Genomic DNA, 22,066 nt, shown 5'->3' with positions numbered 1-22,066 from the left:
GAACTACTTTATTTACAATTTACTGAAATAATGATGCAAACATTAGTGGAATTCTATTTCAACAACGAAATTTTTGAGAAATCTGATCTGAGAAATCTTTTTTAAAAATTCAGTTCAATTGTAATTCAATTGTAAGATGTTAACTTTTTAATCAACATGCTACAATACTACCACTAAACCTGGAAGATAAAGTAGCTTACACAGACGTGTGCATCATACAGTCAAAATGAAATCCATCTTACATCACAACAGCAGATGTGTGTGTGGTCAGTAGTGTTTGTTTTCTGCTAATTGCCTTTCGTGTGCTTCCATCTGAGAAGCCCAACACCTGCTACCTGGACAGCAAGTCCACTTACTGAGATTTACTGCACAGTGTAAATGTCACACACTCCCTCTCTCGCTCTGGCACACTCACAACTGCTTTTATTAGTGTGTCATTTGAAGGAGAAAGAGCAAGAGAGAGAGTGTAAAAGGACAGAGTCAGTCAAGTCATGAAAAACTAGCAGTGTTAGTCTAAACACTTAATGGAAAAAAATAGTCCCAATGAATTTGAATTGAATCATTTGCTTTAAGTGCCAGCCAAGCAGCTCTTCTAGAAGAGGAGAAAATATGAGGAAAGCAACAATCAAGTATCAAGGCAAATGGTTTAGCAAAATGCATTGCAACAGTAATTAAGAATGAGGCATAAAGAGAGAGAGACATTAATGGAACATCATGTTTTCTGCATAAATAAATGGTTGAGCTGTAAACTGTGTCATTCAGAGTGATTTTATTTTTTATTTTGTGCTCTACAAAAACTTATCCAGTTCCAATTGTTCACAGTGGTGATGATAAGAACGACACATCTAACATGTTTAATGTCTATAAATAGTTTAACACTAGTTGACCCTCATCCAGATTGCTTATAAAAACTCAAAAGACACGTGTAAATTCACTGGTGGCTTTGGAAAGTAAATACAGTGGCATTATTTGCATTGTAGACATCCCAACCATTGGTTCCTATCAACATCATTATGAAGAAATCTGAGTTACATCAAACCACTCTGAATGGCTTTGTTTACATCTCAACCATTGAATTATATTCAATTTATATATATAAAACTAATTCCATCTCCCTGCTTTCTTTCCGAGTATACAATCCCCCATATGTCCGGCTGGACACTGAAGGACGACCGACTGCTGTGCCCTCCTGCTACCCACTTCAGACCAGCTGCCCATGCCCCAGCTGCCACCACCTGCCTTGGACTAGCTGCCCACCCTACACTGATGTTCTCATAGACTCCTAATACCAATATTACTGCTATTAATATTAGTAGTATAATCACTTGTAGGTAGTTTGACCAGAGGAGGATGGGTCCCCCCTGGTGAGCCTGGTTCCTCCCAAGGTTTCTTCCTCAGTTCTGAGGGAGGTTTTCCTTGCCACTGTTGCCCCTGGCTTGCCCACTGGGGGGTTTCTGTACATTCTTACAGTCCTGTTAAAACTTTGTCTTTTCCGAAATTCTGTCAAGCTGCTTTGTGACAACATCCGTTGTAAAAAGAGCTATACGAATAAATTTCATTTGATTGGATTTGATTTGATTTGATTTGAATTATGCAGAAAATTTGTAAAATCGAATTTCTGTGTAATGATGATTAGAAACCCCTCTGACATCCCTCCTGATTGGGAACTGCCACGATAAGTACATAAGTAAGGGCACAAGTAAGTACATAAGCAGCAGTGGGAACAATGGCCTGGTATTCTATGCACATAAGGATTATCATTTTAAACCAGGGGTGTTCAGTCTGGTCCACAAAATGTAAGTGTGGCTGCAGTTTTTATCCATACTTCACCTTCATATAACATACTTCAAGCCCTAATAAACAATAGCAGTTATTAGGACAAGGGCCGCCAAACTTGGTTCCTTCCAGGCCACAGCTCTGCAGTGTTTAGTGTTCTGCCTTATTATAGACATGATCACTTCTATATGTGCACATTTGTTTGATGCCACCCCTATTCTCATCCAGGAGCCCACCACATGGTTTAGCCTTGGTATTAGACTTATGTGACTTACATCAACCGACTGCCACAAACAAATATTGAGTGGAGACTGCCTCCTGCTACTTCAGTATTATAGTTGGCACCTCTCCATTTAGTACTTAGTGTAACCTCTTTTTTGCCACCATAACAGCAATAAATCTTCCTTTATAATGCTTGATGGATAATACAAAGCAAGGAATCTGAGGCCATTTCTCAGTACAGAATCTTTCAAGATACTACAAGATGTCTTTTGGACTCTCTTTACTAGCTAATGCTGAAGGTTTTCAGTGGGGAATGGGGCAGGGGATGGGGATCCGTCATGATCTTTGGACCCTTGAACCCTTGGATATTGTCTCACTAACCATCTTCCTCATTGTGCATGAAGGTAAAATACACTTCACTTCCAGGCACATTCACTACAGCTACAGTTGTTTTAAACGTGTTAATTTTTGCCTTATCCATATATGGACATGAGCATTTCAAGTGGGTAGCTGTTTTTTATTGTCATTGCTTGATCAATGTCATCACACTTTTTTTCTCATTTCATTTGTGTATAAGGGAAATTTGGCCTCTGTGTCACCTAATATTTATGCCCAGTGAAACAGAAAGTCATAGAGAGACATTAAAAAGGGCAAAGTGCTTCATGCTTCAGTTACAGTTTGTTCATAAGAATTGTTAGGGGTGCCAATAAGTGTGACATGTTGTTTTGATGAGTATTGATGAATGAGATTAAATAACCTTCAATTAAAGATCCAGTGTTTCATATTTGCAATGTGAGAATGAGCTAATTAATTACACATATCTTTTATGACCTTTTTTGTACAAAGATACCAATAACTTTGGAGCTGACTGTAGGCAAACTTTGTAGATATATGATTACTGAATGCTGCTATGCACATCTGTCAGCTACCCCCTATGCTGTCTATCAAAAAATTGGACCACAATAAAATTACTAGGTATTACTTCAAAGCAGATAGATTATTGTACAAATAAGTGGAGCCTTTACTTGAGGGAATTTCTGCAGAATTAAGTTGTTAATAGTTAATATGTAAATAAAGTCACTCAGTATGGTATGATGCTTCACTCTAGAGAAACTTAACAAGTCAGAATTGTTCACAGTGCTGGTGATGGTAACCAGATGGGGGGGCACAAGCAGGGTGTTATGAATCAAAATAGTCCACCAAGAAAACTACCACTATTTTACCATTTTCAACATTACATATAAACTCAGAAGACGTGTGTAGGATCACTGATCATTTTGATATAGAAATAAAATAGAAATATTTGTGTTCTAGACATTGTAACCCCTGGTTCTCACCACTACCAATGTGAAGATATCAGAGTCGGTAAGTTTCTCTAAAACAAACCACTTCCAGTCAAAACACTCTGCTCACTTTGTTTACATCTCAATGACTGAATTACGCAGGCATTTAAGAAATTCAGTGGAATCCCCTCTTTGGACTTCTAGCTGACACTGTCCTCGGGTTCAGCATGTAGAGTCGTCATCATGGCAAGACATGAGTCCCATTTTAAAGACCTACAGGAGGGAATCCCTCACGTAATGCAGCCATCCATATTAAAAGCTGATGACTCAGCAGTTAGTAAGCTAGCGTACTATAATGTGAGTAATCTACTTTATGAATTAAAATCCGCCACAATGATATTCACCTTGCAGCTGGTCAATTAGTAAATACAAAATAAGCAAATCATATTAATTAAAAGAACTGTACACTATTAAAAGGAGGTTCTTTACGGGTTCATTAGTAATAAGATCTCTATAGAATAGGAGCTCTATGTAGAACCATTTCATCTTTAATGGTTCTTTGCATGGTGACATGGTTCTTCAGATTGATGGAGAATGTGTTGTATATGGCTCTATATAGAGCTCTTTGAAAATGATTTGAATAGCACCAAAAAGGATTTTCTATCATGATGTCAAGCTTTCAACAGCAGTAGAACTCTTTTTTGGTGGTATATAGAACCATTTTCCCAAAGGTTCAGCTGGTATAGAGAACCATATACAACACATTCTCCGTCAATCTGAAGAACCATTTCATGCAAAGGAATATTTAAGCATGAAAAGGTTCTGTATAGAGCTCATGGTTCTAAGCAGAGGTACTGCTTTTACTGAAGAACCTTTGAAGAACCATTTTTAAGAGTGTACTTTGACTAAATCAAAACTAAAGCAAAAACACTTCAATAAGACTTTAAAGCTGTTTCGTGTAAAAGTGCTGATGAACGGAAGAGACGCGTTTTATCATTAATTCAATCAGCAAAACCTACAACATACCCACGCTTTAGGTCTCAGAAGCAGCCGTTACAGATGTTCCAGCTTCTCTCGCCTCTTTCTGTTTCTCTGAACCTCCACTTGTGTCTTTAGCGGAGGGAAAAGCGTCTCAGGCTCAAACGCGCTGCGCTGAACTGGCTTCTCAATGTTAATAACTGTGTTATTACTAGTCGGGTTGGCACTTACTTGATGAGCTGTCTCTCTTTCTCAGCAGCGCTGCCGGCGTGTTGCAGGTTTCTGTCCTTTCTGCTGCGGTCACTCCTCGCCACCGCGCGCGATTACGCACGCGCGAGTGCACGCGCACCGGAGACCGCTTTTCGTTCAGTTCACGCTTCGGAGTTTAGAGGATTTTGAAAGCCGTCGAGCAGCAGCTGGTTGGCCACACGGCGCTTCCAACGACACCACAGGAGTGGAGAACACAGCAGTAAGAGCAGCGGCCCGTCACTGATGCCCTTACACACAGGCTAATGTGCATTTCACACCACAGACTGCAACAAGTTTCAGCAGCAGACAGAGATCACAGCGCCGTCTGCTCTGTGTCCGGTGTGTCCTGCTTAATTGACACTGACCACGAGCTCAATAAGAGCTAACGACCCGGTCATTAGATGTCTCTGCTGCTCCCGCTGGGCAGAAACTCCCTCTGTCTCTCGCACACACACGTTTCAGAACGAACTCTGAATACGAAGTACCAGGAGAACCTTTATTTCTATGAAGCCTCTCTGGGGAGTGATCCCTTTAATGGGAAATGATCACAGCTACTCCAGTTTTTTATTAAATCCACCCACGAATGGATGATTCATGCCATGACAAAAATGTATTTATTCATGTTTCTTTATTTTTATTAATTAATTTAATTAAGTTTACAAATTTTTACCACAACCCCAATTCCAGTGAAGTTGGGACGTTGTGTAAAACATAAATAAAAACAGAATTCGATGATTTGCAAATTTTCAACCTGTATTCAATTGAATACACTACAAAGACAAGATATTTAATGTTCAAACTGATAAACTTTATTGTTTTTTGCAAATATTCACTCATTTTGAATTTGATGCCTGCAACACGTTCCAAAGAAGTTGGGACAGGGACATGTTTACCACTGTGTTACATCACCTTTCCTTTCAACAACACCCAATAAGGGTTTGGGAACTGAGGACACTAATTGTTGAAGCTTTGTAGGTGTGTCACGATTGGCCCCTCCCAGTCCTGTCCATGTGCATTTTGTTTTGGTCCAACCCCTTGTTTTGTAACTCCTCCCCTGATTGTTTTCACCTGACCCTTGTTATCCCTGTGTATTTAAGCGCTGTGTTTGCCTCTTGTGTTTGCCAGTCTTTGTTCGATGTATCGTTCTGTTTGTTTGGCTTCGTTTGAATCTCTGTTTTGTTGATTGTATTCTGGTCTGTCATGTCTGAACCTCGTTCACCCGGGATTTGTCCCTAATAAATCTCACTTATCTCAGCGTATGCGTCCGCCTCATCGCTCCGCGTTACAAGGTGGAATACTTTCCCATTCTTGCTTGATGTACAACTTCAATTACTCAACAGTCCGGGGTCTCCATTGTTGTATTTCGCACTACATAATGCGCCACACATTTTCAATGGGAGACAGGTCTGGACTGCAGGCAGGCCAGTCTAGTACTCTTTTACTACGAAGCCACGCTGCTGTAACACGTGCAGAATGTGGCTTGGCATTGTCTTGCTGAAATAAGCAGGGATGTCCCTGAAAAAGACGTTGCTTGGATGGCAGCATATGTTGCTCCAAAACCTGTATGTACCTTTCAGCATTAATGGTGCCTTCACAGATGTGCAAGTTACCCCTGCCATGGGCACTAACACACCCCCACACCATCAGAGATGCTGGCTTTTGAACTTTGTACTGACAACAATCCGGACAGTCCTTTTCCTCTTTGGCCCGGAGGACACGACGTCCATGATTTCCAAAAACAATTTGAAATGTGAACTCGTCAGACCACAGGACACTTTTCCACTTTGCGTCAGTCCATCTCAGATGACCTCAGGCCCAGAGAAGCCGGCGGTGTTTCTGGGTGTTGTTGATATATGGCTTTCGCTTTGCATGGCAGAGTTTTAACTTGCACTTGTAGATGGAGCGACGAACTGTGTTCACTGACAGTAGTTTTCTGAAGTGTTCCTGAGCCCATGTGGTAATATCCGTTACAGAATAATGTTGGTTTTTAATGCAGTGGCGCCTGAGGGATCGAAAGTCTTGGGCATTCAATGTTGGTTTTCTGTCTTGCTGCTTACTTTCAGAGATTTTTTCTCCCGATTCTCTGCATCTTTTGATGATACTATGGACTGTAGATGATGAAATCCCTAAATTCCTTGCAATTGCACGTTGAGAAATGTTGTTCTTAAACTGTTGGACTATTTGCTCACGCAGTTGTTCACAAAGTGGTGAACCTTGCCCCATCTTTTCAGGGATGCTCCCATTATACCCAATCATGACACTCACCTATTTCCAATTAATCTTTTCACCTGTGGAATGTTCCAAACAGGTGTTTTTTGAGCATTTCTCAACTTTCCCAGTCTTTTGTTGCCCCTGTCCCAACTGAGTGAATATTTGCAGAAAAAAAGTAAAGTCGTTTGAACATTAAATATCTTGTCTTTGTAGTGTATTCAATTGAATATAGGTTGAAAAAGATCTGCAAATCATCGTGTTCTGTTTTTATATGTTTTACACAACGTCCCAACTTGATTGGAATTGGGGTTGTAACTGCCTTTATAAACATTTGTGAAAGAATGGATCGTTCTAAAGAGCTCACTGAATTCAAGTGTGGTACTGTAATGCAATGCCACCATTGCAACAAGTGAGTTTGCAAAATTTCTTCATTCCTTGATATTCCACAATCATCTGTGAGTGGTATAATTGCACTGGACTCTGGAACAGTGGAAACATATTCTGTGCAGTGATGAATCATGCTTCTCTACCTGGCAGCCTGGTGGGCGAGTCTGGGTTTCGCAAATGCCAGGAGAACATTACCTGTCTGGCTGCATTGTGCCACCTGTAAAGTTTGGTGGAGGAGGGATAACGCTATGGAGTTGTTTTCAGGGGTTGGCCTAGACCACTTATTAGAAATCTTGATGCTTCAGTGTACTGAGACATTTTGGACAATTTTGCTTCCAACTATGGGAGAACAATTTGGGGATGGCCTTTTTCTGTTCCAGCATGACTGAGCCCTAGAGCACAAAGCAAGGTCCATAAAGGCATGGCTAGGTTTGGAAGAACTTGACTGGCCCACACAGAGCCCTGACCTCAACCCAATTGAACACCTTTGGGATGAACTAGAACAGAGACTGTTAGCCAGGCCCTGTCATCCAACATTAGTGTCTGACCTCACAAATGCTCTTCCGGATGAATGTGCAAAAATTCCCACAGACACCCTCAAAAATCTTGTAGAAAGCCTCCCAGAAGAGTGGAAGCTGTTATAGCTGCAAAGCGGGGACCAACTCCATATTAATGCCTATGGATTTAGAATGGGATGTCATAAAAGCTCCTGTGGTTGTCATATGCAGATGTCCCAATACTACTGTAGTAATAAAATATTTCCAAAACATTCCTGACATTATTCAAATTCGTTCAAAAGCAACACACATGTACTTGGTTGGCTTACCTTATTGACACCATATGATCACAACACAAAAAGGCATCATAAAAATAAATCAGCTAAATGAAGATATCATATTTGGAATTACAACCCCAATTCCAATGAAGTTGGGACATTGTGTAAAACATAAATAAAAACAGAATATGATGATTTGCAAATCCTTTTCAGCCTATATTCAATTGAATACACTACAAAGACAAGATATTTAATGTTCAAACAGATAAACTTTGTTGTTTTTTGCAAATATACAAAATACACAACGTCCCAACTTCATTGGAATTGGGGTTGTATTATCAGTCACTTCTGATCCAATTCTGATACACTCTTAGTTCATGAGCAGACATTAGCCTTTCGTTGTTTTTCGCATACAAGAGCAAATATTTGGTTGTACAAAGATGTTACAGGTATTCCATAGATACCGTACTGTACGAAGGTAATGTTTGGCGCTTGATGAGAATGTCCTCAAAATCAATAGACAAACAGGAATTTGGTAAGGGCCCTTGACCGTTAAATTGGTATTCATTAATAAGCATTTTAGTGTTTGATATGTCATTCTTGTTTGTTTGTGTTTTCTTGAATTGACTGTTGATTTCAACCTCCGTGTTCATGTATGTAGGTCTTGTCACAGTCGTCTATTCCTTGGTGCATTTGGTAACTGACAAACAGCAGAATGGAAATGGTAGTTTTTATTGTAAATGTATGAACTGATTAATAAATAATTATACTTTAATTTTTCCAATTCATCAAAGGACACAAAAGCTAGTTGTTCTCCCACAATATGAAGTAAGTCCAGACTATCTGGAGAACCTCATCTAGAATATTCACAACACAATCTAGCAAAAACAAAGACGATAAACAGTAAATCAAGTGAGCGTGCATTACAAACCAGTACAGGTGTTTTGCATCTAAAAACATGTAATATAATGTAATATGATGACCTATAGTGCCATCTACTGGTCTACTGGGGGACAACAAGACTGACGAACAGTTTCTATTCACAGGCCATCAGGCTTGTGAACACCTCACTCAGTACCTCTTCACCCTTCCCATTCTGAACTGGTTTAACCTTTGGCCAACCTTGCACTCAATAACTGCACCTTACATACACTGTACTGCTGCTGACAGAACACGACTGTTTTCATCTGTTACTTGCAACACGCGCTATATGAACTGCTGCTCTACATGCACATACGCACACGGAACTTTAATTTTCTTTTAACTTTGCACATAACTGGACTTTTTACTATTGTTTTTAGTGTTATTCTTATATTTTGTATTTTTTTATTTTTTCTATTTTTTACACTAAGATTATATTAATTATATTGGGTGAATGGAAGAACAGCAAAGTAAGTTTCATTGTATAGAATAACTGCCTGTTTCTGCTGTGCATATGGCAATAAAACTCTTGCATCTTGAATCGATTGTTCATCTCTAACTAACGTAATGTAATATGATGGTTAATAGTACCATTTACTGGTCTACTGAGGAACAATTGTTCATCTCCCGCTAAGGAAATGTAATATAATGGTCAATAGTGCCATCTACTGTTCTGATGGGGAACAATCGTTCATTGCCTTCTATGGTAATGCAATGAGTTAGTCAATAGTGCCATCTCCTGGTGTACTGGGGAACAATCATTCATCTCCCTCTAAAGTAATGTAATACGATGGTCTATAGTGCCATCTAGTGTTCTAATGGGGAATTAATCGCCCTCTGTGATAATGCAAGATAACGCAATGAGTTGGTGAATAGTGCTGGGGATTGTTTATTACTCTCTAAGACAGTGATGCCCAACCCTTGTCCTGCAGTAGCCCCTAGCCTGCACATTTCAGTATTTCTCTGCTAGAAACACATCCGATCAGCTGTTTAAGCTCCTCCTGAGTTACAGTGGGTATATAAACTAATCTAAGCATAGTCTAAGACTATAAATAGACTATTTTGTCTGTCATTATAAAATTGTGCCATCTACTGGTGTGCTGGGGAACAACTGTTCATTACTCGCTCTAAGATAATGTAATATGTTGGCCAATTGTGCCCTCTATTGGTGTGATGGGGAACAACCGTTCATCTCTCTCTCAGGTAATATTTTGGACCAAAAGATGGCACTATTAACCAGCATAGTCAATAGTGTTATCTTTTGGTCTGTTGGGGAAGTGTTCTTTGCTCTCTAAGCCAGTGATTCTTAACTCTGGACCTGGAGTACCCACTACCCTGCACATTTTAGTATTGTCCTTGCTGCTACTTATAGTCTAAGATTATAAATGGAAATAAAGATACACAAGAGGTATTTCACTCTAGTACTCTACCTCCCTTTCCTTCACAACCCCCAAAACCCCTGCATCCCTTGGGTCGACGAACGGTTGTCAAAATAAATTGCAGCTCGCCTATACAGCGGCGAATGGGGACTATTAGAGCTAAGCTTCAAATTCAGGCCATCTTTCTTTAAAGTAACACAATGTGTTAGTCAAGTGTACCATCTACTGGTGTGCTGGCGAGCAACAGTTCTCTCTAAGGTAATGTAACGGATCAAAAGATGGCACTGTTGGCCAACATAATCAATAATGCAAACTTTAGGTGTGCTGGGGAAGTGTTCTACGCTCCCTAAGGCAGTGATTCCCAACCCTAGTCCTACCTTGCACATTTTTAGTATTTTCCTGCTACAAATACACCTGATCCAATTAATCATCTCTTTAAAAGCACTTCCTGAAGTGGGTGTGTTACAGCAATAAAACACAAGATGTGGACTCTAGGACCAGGGCTGGGAACCTACACAGCGAGGTATTGTAATGAGCTGGTCAATAGTGTCATCTACTGGTCTGCTGGGGAACAGTCGTTTATCTGGAAACTAAGAGAAAGCATTTTGTTTCAAAAGGTAAAAGACAATTAACTCAATTGTTAGTAGCAGTTAACACACATTATTGTTATAAATCAAACTGTATGAATGCAATTAGAGAAGGCAAGCTTGTCCCACCCACTGATATATGAAGTATACACATTCTACAGAGCACAAATGCACACACTACATCTTGTGCAACAGGAAATAAACACATGCCCTAACCTAGAACCCTACACCAACCTCCTATTTTCTTGCTGCTCCGCACAAGAGGTTTCAGCATCAAACATCTGCAATATGATCTCTGACTTGAAGACAAACATTTGGTTTTCAACATGCTCTCAAGACATATAGTCACAAAGAGCTTATCAGCAGCATATAAAATCTAAATGTTTTGGTCTGTCATGTTATAAGCATGTATAATTTGATTTTACCTGTTTCACCTGTGTGATGTGGTTGAGTTGCAAAAGACTGTGGGACATCTGCCTTTCCCTCTCTCTCCCTATCTGTGTGTACATCAGCTGCCCTGGAGATTCTGTATGTCAGTTTAACTAAACATGAACAGCGTGCGTGTGCTTTGCTTAAGTGTGTGTGAAGGCACTGATAAGCATATACTGGAGTCTGCAGAGCTAATCTGAAGAGTTGTGTATGAGGGTGCTTGGTAACGCTGTGCTTCACTCAGATCAAATCTGCTCCTCCTGGAGACTGACCTATTTGTACAGACCACATCTGCTGATGCCTCTACCTCTTATTCCACCACAGCCAGTAAACACTCCGTTGCCACATGTTAGCACTGAACAAAAACAAAACATAATATTGACAGTAGGGAGTGATAATAATCTTAATAATAAAAAGTTTTTGTTATTGTAATATGATTACTATTATTACATTAATTAACAATAATAAGATATATGTCAGATCTGCAGGGCTCTTAAACATATCCTTATATTTATTATGAGGATACAATATTAAATTACTATTGTTATTAAGTGGCTCAGTGGGTAACATTACCTCGGTTGGTTTCAGATTAGAGTCCGAGTCCCTGTTTGGGCAATAAATCTAGTGCTTTTGGCCGCCTTGTGAAAACTCTTAACACCATGTTTGATCATGTTCATGTGTTCACTAAAACATGATTAGAACACCTCTCTTGATAAAAGTGTCTGCTGCAATATGCACTTTCTAAGATTTGGGGATTTGGAGACCTCTCTTGTGGAAATGTGTTGGTGTCTATGTGCGTAATTGCATGCAAAGTGCAAAAGACCCCTTCTGAGCAGATGAATCTGATTTTTTCAAGCGCAGTGAAGAGTATTCAAAAAGAACTGAGAGCAGCATAAAGTTACGTATGCATTGCCATGTTGACTGCAATGCCGGAAAAGGCATCTGTGGTCAAAGGCAAAAGTTGGGAAATTTAAGCTCTTGACAAAATGTTCTGCTCACTGCTGCAGTCACACTGTCGCTCTCAGTGGCAGAATTTTTTTGTCACAGTGCCACTGAAAATAATTGAATGTCCACTTTGCCATCGTCCATCTACTGCAAACATGTTAACACAGCATAAGAATTTCAGACAGTGAAAAGAAAAAAAACTGTAACAGAAATTGAATCTCTGCATATAGCTGGAAATACAAGACATAATTACTGCTGTTAATAGTAGCTTTTGTGTTTTAATATTGGCATTCAACACATTAAATGTCATGACATTAGTATAATTAACCAGAGGTGTACTTTGTTCACTTACTTTTACAGTGCTGTATGTAAGCTTTAGGCTTACAATGCCCCCTTCACCCCCCATCAGACCAAATATGCACTCCTGCTTATGTAATGTACTGCATGTGGTATATACAGAAGTATATAGACTGATGTTTCAAATAATTTACAATAAAGAAAATCAATTCATTTTTCAGGCCACCACAAACAAACGAATCAATGTTTTTGAAGTCATGTTTGTTTATTTGAATAACAGCATTTAAAGCACATAAACAGTTTCCTGTTGTGAAAAGTGAACTATTATTTACAATGTCATTTTACATACATCATACAGTTTACATCAGTCTAACAACCACAGGCCATTCCAGACAGGTAGAGGAGAAAACAGTCACCCAGCATTTTGACCTTTTCTGTTTCAGAGTGCTGTATATCAAAATATCGACTTATACTGAAGATGAAACATAACGATTTACTTTCTCAAAATGTTGACTTAGTCTATCTTGAAATAATGTAAGAACTGACATCAATGTGAGTTAACAACGTATTTCCCCAAAATAGTGAATTACTTCATTGAAAATGAATAGCTGATTATTTCAATAAGGTGTGTTGGAATTTTGACTTAAGAAAAAGTTTAAAAGAAGAAGAGAGAGTAAGTAATTAATACGAGGTACAACTCAATATTTTCAGAAAATAATCAATTATGTCACGTTACTAAGTCAAAATTCCGACATACTGCTGTCAGAAAGCGAGAAGTGCAAAAAAAGTCGAGGCGGTTTTTTCTCTTCTATCTTCATTGACTAGGTGAGGGTGCGTTGCGCATGCGCAAGAAACCTGGTCGAGTCCTAGCAACATCGAAAGTCAGGTAGTCGATCACAAACCTTACATTAATGACTTATTAACGAACAAGCGTTACAAGAACGTTAAGGCCATTCAGCAGGTGAAAATAAAAGTCAGTCGGTTTCTAAACGAGAAACATCTCGGTAAAAATACAGCTCGCCCCCCACCCAGAGATCCAGCCCCCTCTGAGCGTGCTCGTTAGCTAGCTAAACGAGTTAACCTACCTAGGTGAAGTGAGCTAACAACTAGCTTAGCCGCCCCCAGCAGTAAGTCAGGAATCCATATATATTTATATCGGTGTAGGAATAACGTTACCTATACAATGGCCTATTTGGAAAATCGTTTCGTATATGGTGGTTATTCGTGGGTTTACATGGATATGGCTAGAAATTTGGCGTTAGCTGAGTGGCAGCCGTTCGGGACACTTCGCCTCAGGACCTCGCCAGCTAAATTGGACTTCTGTTGAACACAGCGCTGCGCTAGCTTACAAACACCATCCAGGAAGCTTTCACATTTCTTCTCATGGGTATTTTTGTTTTCCCGTTTTGCAGAATTGGTCGACTTGTTTAGCTTCTCCTTGTTCCTTGTCAGTCAGCTGGCCGAATGGCTAGTGAGCAGAAATGTGGTCACGGCAGTCCTCTGCAGCAGTTCGTCCTACTAGCAAAGAACCTCAGAGGAGCCGCGTTAGTTTCACTCATAAACCGCATGCTGGAAACCCCAGGAGTTTATACTTTCGGTGAATTTCTGGACCTTCCGCAAGTTAAAGAGGTAAAAAAAATCGCACCACTGGCACAAAATAAACGACTGGCTATGGGATGTGATCGATATACGCCAATAGGCGGCGATGTTCTTCCAAAATGCCAATTAGCTTTGTACCCTTCAGCTGTCAAAGGGTCCTGACGACGGATACTCTCGACTTTTGGAGTTGTTCGCCTACGGCGTGTATCATGATTATCAAGGTAAAACGATTTATTTCTCAACTGTGTATTGATATTAGCCATTTAACACGTAAATCTCAAGTTCTCTAATTGTTAATATATGTAATGTTTTTTCAGCCAACGAGAGCACCTTGCCTCCTCTCTCTGACGCCCAGAGGAATAAACTAAGGCATTTGACAATCGCTACTTTGGCTGCAAACACGCAGGTGTTCCCGAATTGCACTCTTGGAATGCATGCAGATTACATGGCATTATCCTTTTGTCTTTGACACTCTTACCAGAGTCTGGAACTTCTGGAATGGAATGCATCCTTGTTACAGTATCTACATACTTTACTGTGTCTGAACATCTCTGAGCCTCCGAGTGTCTGTCTGCAGACACTGAAAGACAGATCGAGTTCAACTGAAGTCTTGTATTGTGTGCATATCTATGATGTGTGGTGTCTCTACAGTGCATCCCCTACAGTGTGCTGCAGACAGCTCTGGAGGTGGCCAGTGTGAGGCAGTTGGAAGATGTCCTGATAGAGGCAGTCTACTCAGACGTGATCAACGGCAAACTGGACCAGTGCAAGCAGCAGTTGGAGGTAGATGCCTGCATTGGCCGAGACGTGTGCTCCAAGGACACAGGAGAACTGGCTCAAACACTCAAGAGCTGGTGAGAATGTTTCTGACAGAGAAGTATATGGTTAAGATCTGGAAGTGTATTGGCTCCAAGAGTGATTTCCATACACTCTGTCTAAGGCAGTTCTGTCTTTCTCAGTGTTGCAATACTTGCACAAAATAGATTTTATTTAAGATGCCTATAGGTTCTGAGCATTTCCCCAACTTTAATAGAGCTAGATGTGGTTTTGTCACTTATAATAGTATGATAAACTGAAACATGAGAGGACTGAAACCTGTTTATTTATAGTACAGACTGTATTTGATTCTTGTATGACATTTGCTTTGCCTCTAATTTTGAGGAGACCAATAAACAGCTTTTAAAAACAACAGGTCACTTAGCCCAGAGTTGTTAAAGTAATGACTGCAGTAGGCCCAAAAATATTTGTGCCATACCCCAAATGAATTATGTTTAGTGTGTTAGGAAAAGTAAGTGGAGTTTAATTTTAACAAACCAAGCTATTATATTGTAATTTTCTTTTTGTGCCAGTATTTTTTTCAGAAGGTGACTGGTGAGTTTTAGATTAGTTACTGTTTGAGTAATTTGTTTGCAAAATTCTGCAGGTTTGTGCCATTTTCTAAATTCCTGAACAAAACCACTAACACCTCTGTAAGAAAATTAGCCGCAGACATGCTTTACATCAGTTGTCCTCAAACAGGTCCTCAGAGACCCCCAGACAATCCAGATTTTTGCTCCAACCTAACTTGTATTGCACAGGGATAGAGCATAATTGTGGACTGATTTGAGAACCACTGCTTTACAGCAACCCAAGTACAGACAAGTACAGATGCCTTTTTATAGAACCTAATGAAGTTTGTTACAGTTTATTAAGTGTCAAACTTTTTGGGGGCCACTGTATGCATTACCTGTTTCTAAGGTGATGTTTATATGTGTTTGTGTCTAGGTGCACTCGCTGTGATAGCATGTGTTGTGCCATAGAGTCGCAGGTACACAAAGTGAGGCAGAGCAGAGACTGTCTTCTCCTGATCCAGCAGCAGGTCCATACTGAGGTAAATTAGTCATATCGCGTCTTTGCAGACCTTCTTAGTCCAGGAAACAGATCAAAATAGTGCTAGTCAGTTTATGAGGGCTTGATGACCTTATCAATCAGCTGGTATATGTTGGAACAAGGCAAACATATTAGTGTGCAGTGCATGTGATCACCAGGACTGAGATTGTACCTACCATCAAAACAAACCATTTAAAGGCATTTTATGGTATTGACAGTAAGACATTCCAGAGATTACAGCTTTATATTATGTGCATATCTAATTCTTCTTCTTCTCTTCTTCTTCTTCTTCTTCTCTTCTTCTTCTTCTTCTCTTCTTCTTCTTCTTTCGGCTGCTCCCTTTAGGGATTGCCACAGTGGATCATCTGCCTCCATCTTGCCCTATCCACTGCCTCCTCTACTTTTACACCAACCATCTCCATGTCCACCTTCACTACATCCATAAACCTTCTCTGAGGTCTACCTCTTCTTCTTCTACCCGGCAGCTCCATCTCCAACATTCTTTGCCCAATATATCCACTATTCCTCCTCAACACATGTCCAAACCATCTCAACCTGGCCTCTCTGGCTTTATCTCCAAACTGCTCCACCTTCACTGTCCATCTGATCTGCTCATTTCTAATCTTGTCCATCTTTGTTACTCCCAACGAAAATCTCAGCATCTTCATCTCCGCCACCTCCAGCTCAGCCTCCTGTCTTTTAGACAGAGCCACAGTCTCCAAACCACACATCATAGCAGGACGCACTACTGTCTTGTAAACCTTCCCTTTCACTCTTGCTGCTATCCTTCTGTCACACATCAGCCCTGACACCGTCTCCACCCACTCCACCCTGCCTGCACCCTCTTCTTCACCTCTTTTCTACACTGTCCATTGCTCTGGATGGTTGACCCAAGATATTTGAAGTCATCCACCTTTACGACCTCTACTCCTTGCATCTTCACCTTTCCACCTGCCTCCCTCTCATTCACACACATGTAATCCATCTTGTCTCTACTGACCTTCATTCCTCTCCTCTCCAGTGCAAACCTCCACCTCTCCAGATTCTCTTCCACCTGCTCTCTAGTCTCACCACAGATTACAATGTCATCTGCAAACATCATGGTCCATGGAGCCTCCTGCCTAAGCTCATCTGTCAACCTTTCCATCAGCTGATCCCTGCTGTAATCCCTACCTTCACCTTGAAACCATTTGTCACTCCAACTGCACACCTCACCACTGTCTCACTATCCTCATACATGTCCTGCACCACCCTAACATACTTTTCAGCTACACCTGACTTCCTCATACAGTACCACAGTTCCTCTCTTGGCACCCTATTATATGCCTTCTCTAGATCCACAAAGACACAATGTAGCTCCTTCTGACCTTCTCTGTACTTCTCTACCAACACTCTCAACGCAAAAATTGCATCTGTGGTACTCTTTCTGGGCATGAAACCAAACTGCTGCTCACAGATCTGAACCTCTCGCCTTAGCCTTGCTTCAACAACTCTTTCCCATACCTTCATGGTGTGGCTCATCAACTTTATACCTCTGTAGTTACTGCAGCTCTGCACATCATCCTTGTTCTTAAAATGGGGACCAGTACACTGCTTCTCCACTCATCAGGCATCCTCTCACTCTCCAGGATGTTGTTAAACAACCTGGTTAAAAAGTCCACTGCCTTCTCTCCTAAACATCTCCATACCTCCACAGGTATGTCATCTGGACCAGCTGCCTTTCCATTCTTCATCCTTTTTAAAGCTGCCCTCACTTCCACCTTCCTAATTCTCTGCACTTCCTGATCCACCATCTCTCCCCCCGTTGTCCTCCTCTCTCTCTCGTTTTCCTCATTCATTAGTTCTTCAAAATACTCCTTCCATCTACTCAACACTCTCTGTTCACTCACTAGTACATTTCCCTCTATATCCTTTATCAGCCTAACCAGCTGTACATCCTTTCCAGCTCTATTATTGTTACATGTTATTATGTGCATATCTAATAGTAAATAGTATTACAATTTTATATGTAAAGCAAATGTATTTCTTTATTGTAAAAAAACTTATGAGAAATAAGATTTTCTCCTGGCTAATACCCCACAAAGTTGGAAAGGCTTGATGATATATTTTAGTTAAGTGAGATATATTGCTTGCTGTTTCTCACTCAGTGGACAAGAAAGAAAGCAACCATTTAATGCCACAGAAATCATACCATAGTAGTAGAGGGTTTTTGTCTGTTTCTGGATTATGCAACATATTTGTGTGAGTTTGGACTGTTCCTTCAACCTATGGTGGTGGTGGGAGGGGATAGAACTTGGGCTGGAGTCCTGGGTGGCTTCTGCTTGGACTTACAAAGAACTAAACTTTTTAAAAAGGGTTCTATGTATCACTCTTTAATCATGCAAAGGGTTCTTTGACAGCACATTGTTTATCATTTTCTTTACTAAAGAACCCTTGAAGAGCCATCTTTTTTAAGATTGGCAAGATTTAGCAGCAAAACCACAGCTTAATCCAGTGTGTTTTAACCTGCGTTTTCTGTTTTGTTTTCTATTGTAGTCTGGATTGTATTTTGAGGGAACTGGTGCTTTTGTTGTTGTGGTTGTATTAATTTGTGGCATATTAATGTGGGATTTGTATTTTCATGTGATTCTTCTTAGTTGTGCAACATTCATAAAATGCTGACTGCTGTTGCTTCATCATCCTCATCCTCCTCTTTCTCCTTATCTTCTGCTGTCCCTCAACCTCCTGAGCAGGAGGGGCTACCAGGGGAGACAGAACAAAGAGTTTCCTACAAAAGCACAAGCAAGACCAAGAACATCAGCAGTCCAAAACATTAACACATACAATAAAATTAACCAAGGCAAGAGTTTTCAGAGGTTTCATACGCTCCTTGAGCTCCTTGAACTTTGCAGTAAAATCTAAACCGTGAGTAGCAGTGGCTTCACGGGACAGGACTTGAAAGCTCCTGAGCCGCAAAAAGCATTAAGCTTTTTTTTTTTTTTTTTAAATTTTATAAGCATTTGTACAAGTATTTTGTCCTTGATATGTATGTTGACAGGAAAACGATGCTTAAAGAACGATGGAACATATGAGTTGTTTAAGCGTATGTAAAATGTTCTTACATTGTTTGCTTTTGTTTGGTCTTTCTTTGTGTTGTTTGAAGGAGCATAAATTTTTGGTTACTCTTATGTGCGCATTTCTGAAACCAAAGAACATGTTGCATTGTTATATTGTTGTGCCGCTCATTAAAAAAAAAACAGAAATTTTGCTCTTTTTTTTTTTTTTTTTTTTTTTTTTAAATCTATTATTTGCTTGTTCAGCCATGGTCTTGCTGTCATAGAGGACATGCTGATTGCAGAACTGAACTAGAGCTGGAGCACACACAGGGGTAAGTGATCTAACTTCTGCAGAACGCATCAAGCCAATCCCGCTGAGGGAGGGAAAAAGTGTGCAAACTGAAATGTTGGGAGCTGATTTGTTTTGTGGCTGAAGCCCATTGACCCACTTTTCAATTGTCTTCAGCAGCAGACAATGGAGGCAAATGGTTTCATAACCAGCACACAATACCTGGGTGTTATTCAACATGACTGTGGTGTTCTGTGGTAGGATGTTGTGTGTTGTTTCTTTATGTAACCTTGTCATACTGACCCTTGCACTGCCCTCTGCGAAATGTCCTTAATACACACGCACACATGCATTCAAAGTAGCCTTTTGCTGCAGTTTTGCGTCAGAGCTCATGGCTATGACGATGTTAGTCCTGTGGGTGATTGCAGCCACCACCCCCTGCCGACAAAACACCCCCCTCTTCCACCACACACCCAAACACACCACTCTAGCCATATTGAGAATGAGAACTTCCAAAATTCTGCAAGTTAATAAAGCAAGAAAAACATGTCTGTGATTAGCTCGCTTAAAGTTGTAGATCAGCAAAAACCAAGTTTAATTGAAAAATGAAATCAGTGTGACGCTTCCCCAGACGTATATAACTACTATAATGGGATGCGTGTCCAGGGTTTAGTACTGATTTAGTTCTGTGTTGGAGGCTAATTTAGCTTTCAAGTAATAGACTTTTAAACACCACTTATGTTAACTGCATGCCTAAATCACAGATTTTATCTTTTGAAAATTGTATAGTTATAATGACATATTTTGCTGGTTTTTGTTAGTGAAGATAAGCGCACAATGTCTTTTCAGAGTGCTTGCTTTTGCACAATATAATGTACATTTATAGTTTGCTTGCTGGATCTCACACATTTTGGAAAAATGAAGCATAAACTGTTTTACCCCATTAAGTTAAACCTGGCAAACAAACAGCAATGTACATTATAATATGCAAAAGTGTGTTTTCTGCCCATACTTAACTTTGTTCCATGTAGGATGTGTTGGTTTATTTTCACAATCAAATCAACAAAAATATAATTTGACTGAGTATTCAAGTTTTTGCATACAACTGTAATTTAAACAGTAGTAGCAGCTTTCTTGAAGCCTGAAATTGGCCTGTACTTTTTTACTTGGTGTCGACATAGCTTGTAAATTGGTGGAATGTAAGATATAAGCATTATCTGTTTGTGCATGAGCCCAAAGCATGCCACAACATAACAGCCCCTGGTCCCCTTTACTGTAGCAAATCGCCTTAACCAGAGCAAGGGAGGGACTAATTCAGCTTCCTATGTTTAAAGAAACCCTTCAAAATGATTAAAAAACATCTTTCTCTTAATCTCTTAATTCTTCTTTTGCTTGAGAATGCTGTGCTCAGCATCTTCCAGGTTGAAGAGATGCAGAATGTGTCAGAACCAGTGAGAGTGAGGGAGGAGTGCACAGAGAGCAGATTAATCAGAGGTACTTCAAAGAGAGGAAGAGGGAGGTAGGAATGAAAAGAGGTGGTCTGTGAGTTAGTGGTTTGTTCCATTTTCTCTCTCCATCTTTCTCAGTGCAGGCTTGGCTCAGGGATGGCAGGGCCTTTGTACTGTGAGCACACCAAGCACTGGGGCACCAGCCAGCGGCAAGCTGCTTTCATCTCTACAGCCTTCTCTCTCTCTCTCTCTCTCTCTCTCTCTCTCTCTCTCTCTCTCTCTCTCTCTCTCTCACTTTCTTTGATGCTCTCATTTTCATCTTAACCCTTCTCTTACATTGTTTATTTACATGTATCATTCAGAGGTTTAGTATTTCCCTTTTCACCTTCTCTCTCTTGCTCCCTCACTGATTCACTTTCTTCTCTTTTCTTCCTATTTCTCTTCTACCACATTCACACACACACACACACACACACACACACACACATATATATATATATATATATATATATATATAAAAAGATATAGAAGTTATATACATTTAGAGAAAATGGGATTCCAAACAATGTTCAAGAACAGCTAGAACACCAAAACTGTCACCTTTTAGAAATCTTTCATTTTTGAAAAGTAGGAGGAAATCAAGCTCCACTCTTGCTTTGGAAGTTTCTGTCCATCCTTCCACTGTCAGAAGTTAACTCAACACTCTGGGTCTGAAAGGGTGTGCAGCTGTCACAAAGCCATTACTGAGGAAAGGAAAAAAGGAAATTTTCAAACTAAACAAATAAGCTGCTGGTGAGAACAATGAAGTGACCACCTAAGACATTAGCATTATATGGCATTATATGGATGGCAAGAAGCAGAAAATCTGATCAACATCTAACAGTGATTTCTGGAGATGTGGAAAATATTCCAGCAGCTTTCTTTGATAAACTAAAAGCAATCTCCTGAAAAGAAAGAACAGTCTAATAAAGACAAAGGGTGGACATGTTAAATATGTTTTTGTCTTTTATCTGATGCTGACAAGTGAATAATTTGTATTTAATGGCCATTTTGACTGGAAATTTATAAATGTAAAATAAAAGATCCTCCTCTGACTTTTGCTCAGTACTGTAGGTCTCTAATGAATTATGCATAAACTTTGACAAGTTGAAATTCCTGTTCAATAATTGAAAACAATTTCATTGCTAATTTTAAACACACACTTGATTTAATAAATTAGGAAAAATGTACAGTAGGCAACAGATGAGCGTTTTCTGTTTACAAGTTTTGTTTATGTATTTGTTAATATCCTTCAACTGACTATCAAATTGCATCAAATTCTCACACAAACATTGCCACCACAAGTCCATACTTTTAAATGTACCCACTGCTGTAAGCAAACTGAAGC

At 39.9% G+C, this 22,066-nt stretch overlaps 2 protein-coding genes across 4 annotated transcripts in view; one reads left to right on the top strand and one right to left on the bottom strand.

The window, feature by feature from the left end:
- LOC108428256 (von Willebrand factor A domain-containing protein 5B2-like) overlaps nt 1-4,863 on the bottom strand; it is a 67,621-nt gene extending 62,758 nt beyond the window's left edge. The window contains exon 1 of one of the 2 annotated variants that reach the window (XM_037531047.1): nt 4,491-4,863. The gene's annotated coding sequence lies outside the window, so the exon portion shown is untranslated. Of the gene's footprint in view, nt 1-4,307; nt 4,418-4,490 lie in introns of those variants that run through there. The other variant, XM_037531048.1, reaches the window with a different exon arrangement.
- Nucleotides 4,864-13,268: 8,405 nt separating this feature from the next.
- LOC108428262 (COP9 signalosome complex subunit 7b-like) lies at nt 13,269-18,835 on the top strand. 2 transcript variants are annotated; one of them, XM_017699136.1, is made up of 7 exons: nt 13,269-13,325; nt 13,852-14,068; nt 14,184-14,259; nt 14,356-14,444; nt 14,690-14,892; nt 15,803-15,908; nt 18,640-18,835. In XM_017699136.1, the coding sequence occupies exons 2-7, from the start codon at nt 13,904-13,906 to the stop codon at nt 18,721-18,723; spliced, it is 723 nt and encodes a 240-aa protein (XP_017554625.1). In that variant the 5' UTR covers nt 13,269-13,325; nt 13,852-13,903; the 3' UTR covers nt 18,724-18,835. The 2 variants fall into 2 exon arrangements, with proteins under 2 accessions (XP_017554625.1, XP_017554626.1); XM_017699137.1 differs by lacking the exon at nt 13,269-13,325 and adding an exon at nt 13,498-13,566.
- Nucleotides 18,836-22,066: the final 3,231 nt, after the last annotated feature.

This window comes from Pygocentrus nattereri, chromosome 19, assembly GCF_015220715.1.
Source record: "Pygocentrus nattereri isolate fPygNat1 chromosome 19, fPygNat1.pri, whole genome shotgun sequence".
Taxonomy (NCBI): domain Eukaryota; kingdom Metazoa; phylum Chordata; class Actinopteri; order Characiformes; family Serrasalmidae; genus Pygocentrus; species Pygocentrus nattereri.
The sequence above is the reverse complement of the archived record's forward strand: the minus strand, read 5'-3'. Positions and strand labels throughout refer to the sequence as shown.